Raw genomic sequence first — 10093 nt, forward strand, 5'->3', positions numbered from 1 at the left:
ACTTGGGTCTAAATGGTTTCTGCCAGTTCTGAGCCGATGGCACTGCTGAACATCTTCCAATTTTGAATGGTAATACACTTGATGTGACTTCCATCTGCTGCACTCAGTCATCCTGTCTGACCACCGCCTCTTATTTTCTGATAAACAGTTTCTGACTGAAACCTGTTTGCATTTTTTAATTGAACCCGTTTTTTATTGAGCAAAATTGCTGGAGAAATTGTACAAACTATGATGTCCAGAGGTTTAATATCTTTGTTTGAGGCTCAGGAGAAGGGCATGTGAGGAGCATGGCTTAACACTCTATTAGGAGTTGAGGACCTAGTTAAATGCTATGTGTCTTTAGATATGATTCCAACAGAACTCCCACAAAAAGAAAAAAAACATTTTAGGACTGCATTTCCTCAGAGCTGATAATGATTGAACACTCAGCCAGTTTGTCAGTAGGAACTGAAGACCTGATAATGAATGTATAAGCTTAGACTGAAACATTGGCAAAACCTTTAATAGATACCAAAAACTTTAAAAATGGTGAAAGAAAAAAATATGACTAAAAAAGTTTAGAAAATGAAAACTAAATGGAGCCTTTAACTTAAAGTCCCACGACAACTATGTCTTTTTTTTCTATTTTAAAATCACTCCCACTGGTCTTTTAATTATGATTATGCCATTTTTTTTCCTTTGACATATTTTCTGCAGAGTGGTAGTAGTTCATTACAAATGCTAATCTGAGGCTTTAACAGTGCAAAGTATTAGTCATTGACAATCTTTGTATAATTCTAAAAATAATGGTCGTCTGTGTGCTGCCCCCTACAGGTATAAACGAGGTATTACAGCTGCATTTTGGGATTAGTCCAAAACTCCACGCATTGACATAAATAGAGATGAACAAAACAAGGATGTGACGTCACCAATAGAGAAATGCTTTACCTCAGGTTCCAACAAAATTAATTTAATGAGATTGCCATTTTTCTGCTGTACAGATATCGCAGATTTTGGCATTTTGGGACCAGACGGTGATAGTAAAGCATGATTGGTCTGAGAAACGTTTGAGGTGAATGACTAAGTAATAGTTCTTAATTTTTCAATAGAAGTCTATGGGATTTTGGCTTTCTGGGACCAGTGGATACTTCCTATTTGGGACGTTAGAGGGAAGGGATGATCAGTGCAGTTCTCTCTGTCTATGGTCCCATGTCATTTCAGAAGTCATGATCTGCAGCTCCAGTAACAATTACAGTCACCGAGACTCCTGTTCCCCAGCCCCACCCCAATGACTGGATTTTCACATTTCAGCTGTGGGTGGAGTTAAGCTCTAACCATGGTGTTGTGTTATCCTTTAATGGATCTGTTTGTCTGCAAGTGGATACATCAGAATTGGAGCAGAAAAAGGAGCCTTTGGCCCACAGACGTCAGTCCCTGTGTCACAAACCTGAGCTTTTTCGAACATCCGGTTTTCGTCTGCTCCTGAATACCACAATTTGAATAAAGGAATACTCAGAAACACAGTTTTAATCATAAATGATTTTATACACATCCTCCATTAAGCTACGAGAACACCTAGAAAGCATCAAAAACAGGATTTTGATTGGAGTGGGTCTTTAAACTGGAGCAGCTGGGGTGGTTACAAATTTAAACCTGGTCTGACTGAGGAAGTAGAAAAAACCTGAGCTGGAGAAATCTAAACAAAAAAAAAGTAAACCTTAAAGCTTGATGAAACCAAGAGAAATAAATGCTTCTAGTTTATTAGATTTACATGTTTAAGGTCAAATGTCTGTGCAGGGGCAGAAGGAAAAGCTGCTCATGCATTTTTGTATGAAAGGGGCAACTCTAACATGATTAGATCAGTATGAAGCCATAAAGGTGGAGTTAGAACGGGAAAATGGTGATAATCTGCACATTTTTTAACATAATCTCCATGGTTCTATTGTGATTGAAAGTTGATAAAAAGTTTACGCATCATAAATTGTTTCCCCAAACAGCAAAAACTTTTGCCTTTTCCCTTTATTTCTTTTTTATTTGCTCCCTTTAAACAATGAGGATTAAAGTAGGAAGCCTTCCACAATGGCGCTCTCATCACTCTGACTTGTTTACTCTATTTATATTGCAAGGTCTGCCAATATCCTGTTTCCCTACCAGTGGTCCACCAGCCTTGCACTGGGGGTCACTGTGGTGTCTCTGAATTCAGATGGGAGCAGATTTCACGTCAGCAAAGCCAATAAGCCTGCATAACACAAGTCCTCACCTCCTTAATTTCCTGCCGTCCTGACAATCATTAGAAGCAGTTGTCAAGCCGAATGAGACGCTGCTGAACGGCTTTTTTTTTTTTAAAGCTTTTGTAAACGGTCTAAGCAAAACTTAAGAATGAAGTCGTCATTTTTGTAGTTGGGATGTGAAGAAAACAATTAGTAAAAATAGGACTTGTGATGAAGGAGGATTCAGAGTGACAAGATGAGATGAAACACGGCAGAGCATTGCAAATTCTAATGTCTGTGGGGATCTGGGGATGTGATATGAGCTGAAAATGCTGCTGGGATTTGAATGTGTGTGCGCGCCTGCTTATGTGCGAAGGCGAATATTTATGGGAGTGTGTGCATGTGTGACGCGAACAGACAGATGAACAGACAGAAATAGCCAGGAGATGAGAGTGAGATATGGGCGTATGCAGGATGGTGAGAGAAGATGGAAGAGAGCAGCTTTAAGAATGTGAGTGAAAGGCCAGTGAGACTGACAAACAATTTAATGGTGGATTTTCCAAGACAACAACAAGCTGCAGTTCATATTTCAACATCCTATCAGTGCCATGGGTAGTTTGTGTAAAATTAATTATGTGAGTGGTAATAAATGAGCACCACTGCTTCTTTCACTCGCTGTGTGTTTTCCTTTTCTATTACACACACCATTACCCAATGCCAAAAAAATGTTCTTGTTGCCAAAAATCATCCATCACATATTGCCAATCTCATTTTGAAACGACACATGTACACACATGCACACATCCATACATACACCAATGTATGCTGAGTGAAAACACAGCAATTCAGCGCTGGAAAATAGTGTATTAGAATTTTAAAAATATCTGTTTGTTATGGTTGTTTGCATGACCCAAAATTACAAAAGCAAACAGGCTGATTTAGTAATCTTATTTTTACCCTAATTACAAACATCCAGCTCTTGGTGCAACTTGAAAAGGAGCAGCAACCCTTTGAATGTTTGGAGTGTATGCGGCAGCTGAGCTCAATGTTTCCATTTTTGCATCATTTTCCTGCCATTTGATGCAAATTGTCAAACAAGAAATCAAAAGAGTAAAAGAAACCTCTGAGGTAACGACCGCCATTGAAGATTGTTTGGTATTTTGAACAAAAGTTTTGGTTTTTTTTCATTTAATTTGTGAACAATCTAATTATAAAATATTGATTTGAAATGTTCTCTACAATTGAGTTTTTCCTTATATAACAGATGTAACTTATTTCCCTCTTGATAATGGCACATTCAAGTTCCTTTCAAAATAAAACATCCTGTGTTTATCCAGATCCTCCAGCTGCAGCAGATTTACATGCAAGAAACATGAGATTTTATATTAATATGACTTTAGTGTTCCTTCATCCCTTTTCTTTTACTGATAAACATGACAACATTAGTGAAGAATACAAATTCTTTTAAAATCTATACATGCAAATGCAATAAGTTAATGTCACTTTGATATAAGCTAATCTGACAGTAGAATAAGCATTTTACCATTGTATTAACCGGTTAAGTCTATCTGACATGTCAAAAATATAAACATTAATTAAATTAGTTAATTAATTAGTTAAGTGTGAAGTTGTCTTCAAAGTCAGACAGCCACAATGGATGAACTAGATATATAGCATCACCTGTGATAATGCCAGTGTGAATGCTGTAAGTTTAACTTGATTCCAGAGCTGATACCTGAAAATGTTGAAACTGAGAGCTAAAAAAGCTCACGCTGATAGGTAAAAATAATGAACCTCAAAGCTTCCCAAAATATTAGCTGAACTCCAGATTAGCCAAAAAACTGTAAAAAAAAATCTAATTTTGTTAAAACTGCTGGCATAATGCTGAAATATTAGCTAATCTCAAAATTTGCCGAAAATTTTTAAAAAGTCAAATTTGCCAAAACTGTTTGCATAAAGCTAAAATACTTGCTAAACTCTAAATTTGTCTGAAAAACTTAAAAAAAGTCTAATTTCGACAAAACAGAAAGCATAATGATTAAATATTAGCTAAACTCAAAATTTGCCTAAAAAACTTAGAAAAAAGTAAAATTTTGACAAAATTGCTAACATAATGCTAACATTTTAGCTAAACTCCAAATTTGCCTAAAGAACTGGAAACATTTTTAATTTAGCCAAAAACAGCTAGCATGTTCATATTACTTAGGTTCACTATAATGCTGTAAAACATTCACACAATAAAAGAGCCTCAGGTTGCAGACCTCTGCATGTAAAAACCTAATTTCTGTTTGTTTACAATTCAAACAAACAGATTTTTAAAGTCAGTTAATTTAATCCAAACAAATTCTTTAAGAAATGTCTAGTCCAATTATATATCTATGACGGTGTCTGCTTAAGTGTCTATGCTTGAGAGTCGGGATAGATCTGTCCCGGACAGATCACTAGTCCGTCACAGGGCCAGATAGAGACAAACAGCCCCACACCACAACTCCTGAGGCCAGTTCTTCTTTTCTAGCAATCAATATAAAGTACAACACCATAAATTCTCTTTTTTTGTTCTGCATTTCCCTCTGAATGCACAAGGATTCAATGCTTGTGTTTATTTATGACTCGTTCTCGTCTTTAACCCTCACCAGTTGGGGCAGCCCCTCATTGTAAGGGATTAGACATGGCTATGCTCATTGGATGAGCTATTCTCAGCACTACCTGCACATACGTGTGTCTTGTTGATTACAACAAACGGAAATATTTTCAAGTATAAGTTGGAATAAATTGGGCTGTTTCATCATTGATTTTTCTTTCCTGATTGCTTTATTTACATGATTTCCTCAGACGACTGTTCTGTGCTTTGGCGCTACAAAAATAAACCGAAGTGAACTAAATTGGGTTTAATATCCCTTTATTCTTCTCCCTCACTCATGCTTCCCTCCCTCCCTCACTCAGTCACTCACTCAAAGCTTGTTGCTCACTGAGGCTTAAACTCTTTAATGATGAAGACAAATTAGCTCATTATCAAGTGTTTTCATGCATGTTCCTCTCCCTGAGAGTGAGCGTGTGCACGAGCGAGCGTGTGTGCGTCCGCGTGAGAGTGTGTTATGAATGTTTTCACATGCATTGTCTTGTTGAGGATGTGCATTTATGCTAATGACTTTCTGTTTGCCTTGTGGTGCTGTTTGTATGCTAATTCTCACCTTTACTTTATTAGTGCTTTCTCTCATGAGGCCAATTTCTTTATTTTACCTGAGATGTTAAATTTTTGCCTCCTAATAGATCTCGGTTTGGCATTTTCTTCTTTGTGTGTGCCTAATGTGTGTGTTTTTTTTTTTTTGCTTACGAGCGAATCAACTCGAGATAATCTCTCATAATCACACACAGAGTGATTAAGGGGAGCACGAAGGCTCATTTCTTATTTTCTCTTAATTGCATTATACATCCATATGGCCATGTTGCTCAATATGATGCTTTCAATTTCCCGTAATGTGCAGTTCTTATCATATGCTGCTCATTTGCAGAGCATGGCCTATTCACTATTGTGCTTTTGGGGATTACTCATGCAGACAGGGGGATTTGTTCTCCGAATTAAAATTAATACACAAATGTAGTTTAATCTACAAGCAGGAATACATTTTTTTGTTGAAGTTGTTAGGAAGTTGGAAGGTTGCTGCAGTTCATAAATGGACCATTAGAAGGTGCTAAGTGACTGGGGGGGTTGCAGATGAAACTACTTAGAAATGCAAGTAAAACACAATTTTTTGAGCAGGGGTCTGCAACCTGCCACATTTGGCTCTTTTAACCTTAAGTTACCACAGAAAATCAATGTTTTGTCAGGAAGCACAACCAGAATTAAGTTATAATCCACTGGATTACAAAGCAGATTTCTTTTTTTGAACAAATTCAAGGATTTAAAGTGTGCCCCATGGTTTTAATATATGGTAGGGTGACATCTTATTGCATTTATATGTATAGATTTTAAAATCATTTGGATTTTACACAAATGATGCCATGTTTTTATTCACTAGTAAAAGAAGAAAAAAGTTGAAGGAACACAAAAGTCAACAGTAGAAAATCTCATGTTTCTTGCATTCTTAAATGAAGTAAATCTGCTGCAGCTGAAAGATCTGATTAAACACAGGATGTGTTTTATTTTCAAAAGGAACTTGAATGTGCTTTTATCAAGAGTGAAAGAAGTTCAAGTTGTTATATGTAGAAAAACTCAATTGTAGAGAACATTTCAAGGCCATTTTATGAATGAATGGCTTAATGGCCACAAAAACGTAAATACGTGTATTTTTCTCACTTTGAGGTGAAACTTAGTGCCTCTCAGTGAGATTTGGTTCATAACAATTTGGACCAAATGGTTCTTTTAGCGTTAAAGGCTGCAGACCCCTGGCATAGGATGTCTTTTATTTTGAAAGGAAGGCATGCAAAGCTCTTTCAAAAGTTATAAACTATTTCATATTTTTAGAAAAAGCTATTTTCTCTTCATGTTTGTGTTTTATTTATGCCATAACACACAATAGTTTAAATGTATCATGCCAGTAAAAAAAACATAAATATAAATCAGTCTCTTATTTTTCTAAAGGGTGAGTGAAAACTTTGTGGCTCCTACTGAGTTTTGGTTGCGAGAAATGGACCCAAATGGCTCTGTAAGTGTTGAAGGCTGCAGATCCCGGTTTTAGACAAACCTGAACCAATAAAAAATTAAGTTGCATTATCTGCAATATTGCTAGTGTAAAGGCTTTTGCTGAAAGCAGTTGCTGAAGCTATTTGCTGAAAATGGCGATGCTACTGACTTTAGCTACTGAAGGGATTTGCTGAAAATTCAAGTTATTTGCAAACTGTTAAATTTGCTTAGAGGCTGGAAATTTCAATAAAGAACTATAAAAAGTGCTTAAGCTGACCTTAACTTCTGAAAAATGTGGGTTAAAATTGCTCTAACATCCATACTACATGCCATTTTTTCAAAAAACTATTTAGTGTGAAACCCCTTTGTAGATGACAAATTAGACATAAAAGTTGGTAAACTAAATTAGTCAAAATAGAAGCTAAGTTCTAAATTTTCCTAAAAAACCTTGGCAGATAACAAATTAGCCATAAATGTTAGCATGTTGCTAAAATATTTGCTAAACTCACAATTAGCATAAAAAGCCATAATAGATGCAAAATTAGCCAGAAAAAAAGCTAGCCTGTTGCTAAATTAGAAAGCTAAACTTTAAATCAGCCTATAAAACTCTTAGTAGATCACAAATTCGCCAAAAATGTTAGCATGTTGCCAAAATATTTGCTAAACTCACAATTAGCATAAAAAAACATAGCAGATGCCAAATTAGCCAGAAAAAGCTAGCATGTTGCTAAAATAGAAGCTAAACTCTAAATTTGCCTAAAAAACCCTCGGCAGATATCAAATTAGCCATAAATGTCAACATTCAATTAAATTTTTTTGAAAATTACAAGAAAATAGGAAAACAGCCCATAAATACATTTAAAGGTTTGTTGATAATCTACTTAAAATATAGAACTCATTTTGCTCAATATTTCAAAAACTTTAAAGTTCATTAATACCAAAAATACAAGCAGTAATGTCCTGAACAAGCTGAAGATTTTGATAGCAAGATTGCTGAAATTGCTGTGATTGAGTTTTTACGTGCCAAAAAACAGACAGAAAGGAGCGGGGGAATCATTATTGTGTAAATATTTACTAAGCATTCACACAATAAATAAAAATCCAAGTAGACCTGAATACAAATCTCTCTGCTTTATTTATCATCCACTGGTCACAATGTTACCATACAAAATCCACTTCCAACATGGAACTGCATTGGAATGTGATTACTTTGATATGCAAACACACATATTTATTAAAAAAAAAAAAATTAAATACAACTCCTTTACAAAATAAGAGAAAAAAGGGACACGCGCAGAGATAATAAGACATGCAGTGACAAATATAAAAAATAGACATGTTATCTTTTTCTGTACAAACATACATGGACACATATAAATATAGAGAAGTAAAAAAAGAGTGTTTTTTTCGATATAGAAAGATAAAATTGTACAGTTACATTCCAAAATAACAGAACAGAAGACATGGCACGATATTCAAGTGAGCTCGCCGTTTTCCACAGACACTGTACAATACTGTTCACTGTTGAACTAGAAATCAGGTTACACAACAGTTGCTTTCTCCGAGTCTGTTCACACCACTGTAAACGTTACAAAAACAGGTACACTTTTTTTTTAAATGTTGATGAATTTCACTGTAAAATCACTGATTTGAGCAACTTTTTAAACAATTTTGATGAGAGTGGAGCATTTACGTACTATAACTTTTAAACAATAATTCCAGTAGATTCTGAAAGAGAAAAGCGGCTCGATGAGCTTCAGAATCTGCTGGAATTATTGTGTTAATGGTTAAGAAGTTACAGTAAATCAAAGAACAGAAACACTGGAGCTCCGGTGTTAAAGAGTTAAGTCGTGTCACAGTTTCAAGTTCAGTGTTTGACTGTGCTCAGAGACGCTCGCCAAAAAAAAAAGGAAATTCGGTCAAATAAACAAGACAAGCTTTACAGTGGAAAAGGAACCCATCAAGTTCTGTGTCGGCACAAGGACCACGAATGTCCCAGTGTGGTGAAATGTTCTAGACCAAGCAGCGAGAGCTCCCTAGTTCTGCCTGACGTCCTGCAGCAGTTTGTTGATCTCGTGAGCCAGCTCGGAAGCGTCCATGCCCGCCTCGTGGCGGCTCTCGCTGCGCTTGCTGCTCTGGAGTCCCGGATGCAAAACACCATCAAAGTCGTCTTCTTCGTAATTCTCGGGGATCTCTTCCATGGCCGGCAGCCATTTCAAGTGTGGCGGCTGTCCGTTGGTGGAAGTCGGAGTGGAAGAGGAGGAGGAAGACGAGGAGGGAACGTGGTTGGGGCCCACAGATCCGTTGCCTGGGTTTAGATAGTGGGTATTGGCAGCCCATGCGGCCACACCTGGGGGGTAAGCAGGACCCTTACCACCTGGCAACAAGCCTCTTCGGCTGTCCTGAGGGACAGCACTGTTGCTATGGTTGCCAGCAATGTTGCCAGCCCGTCCAGTGGCTCTCTCTGAGGTTCCTGAGGACGAGGGCGGGCTGGTTTCTGTGCACTCAGTATAGGAGTCCATATTAGGGGGCAGGAGTCTCTGGAAAACGGAGTTCATCTCAGTGAGGAGGGAGCCAGCCCCTCCCCCAGCAGCACACATCTCACTCCCACCCTCCCCTCCAACCCCAAATTCTTCGTTGCCGGACTCTTTGCCAAAAGTGGAGAAGCTTTTGCGGTTCTCCGAGTCAACGGAGGACTGATCATCATCCAGCGGAGCTTGCTGAGAGGACTCCTCCCCAGGGATGTACATGTTGTTGCGGTAGTCAGCGGAGGAAGCGGGCGAGGAGAGGGGAGGCATCCAGCACTGGTCAGAGTGTCCCAAGACGCGACATTCATCTGTGCATAGTCTCATAGCTGAAAGAAAACACAAACAGACAAAGATTTAGAGTCAAGCTGGAGTTCAGGGAAAGAAGAGGGAGTCTGGATGACTTTTAACCATTGGTGACATGACATTTTATCGTGGCTTCATGTTTTTTTTTGGGGTTTTTTTTTTTATGTAGTTCAGTTTGGTGTGTATTTCCCCTCTGATTTCAAACTGTTGGACTATGTACAAATTCCTCTCCTACTCACTACACAGTGCACTATATGGTGAGTTTGCCATTTTCTAGAGCTGTCCATATCTACTAATTTCAAAATTGAGTGCAATAAAAAAAATCCCAGAAGTCTTTGCGAAAAAACTAGTGTGAATCGATGCTCATTACATTAGCAAATGGTCAAAAATTTTGCCAAAAAACATTTTTTTATTTATTTATTTTTTTATAAATTATCAACATTTTCATA

The 10093-nt window shown here is 37.4% G+C and overlaps 1 protein-coding gene across 1 annotated transcript in view; it reads right to left on the minus strand.

Moving 5' to 3' along the window:
• Positions 1 to 7929: 7929 nt before the first annotated feature.
• Positions 7930 to 10093, minus strand: part of LOC112157801 (protocadherin-18) — an 11631-nt gene continuing 9467 nt past the window's right edge. Inside the window, exon 4 of the mRNA XM_024290814.2 lies at positions 7930 to 9667. Within this exon, the coding sequence (XP_024146582.1) occupies positions 8850 to 9667 (818 nt within the window). The 3' untranslated portion in view covers positions 7930 to 8849. The remainder of the gene's footprint in view (positions 9668 to 10093) is intronic.

Source organism: Oryzias melastigma, linkage group LG24 (genome assembly GCF_002922805.2).
Source record: "Oryzias melastigma strain HK-1 linkage group LG24, ASM292280v2, whole genome shotgun sequence".
NCBI lineage: Eukaryota > Metazoa > Chordata > Actinopteri > Beloniformes > Adrianichthyidae > Oryzias > Oryzias melastigma.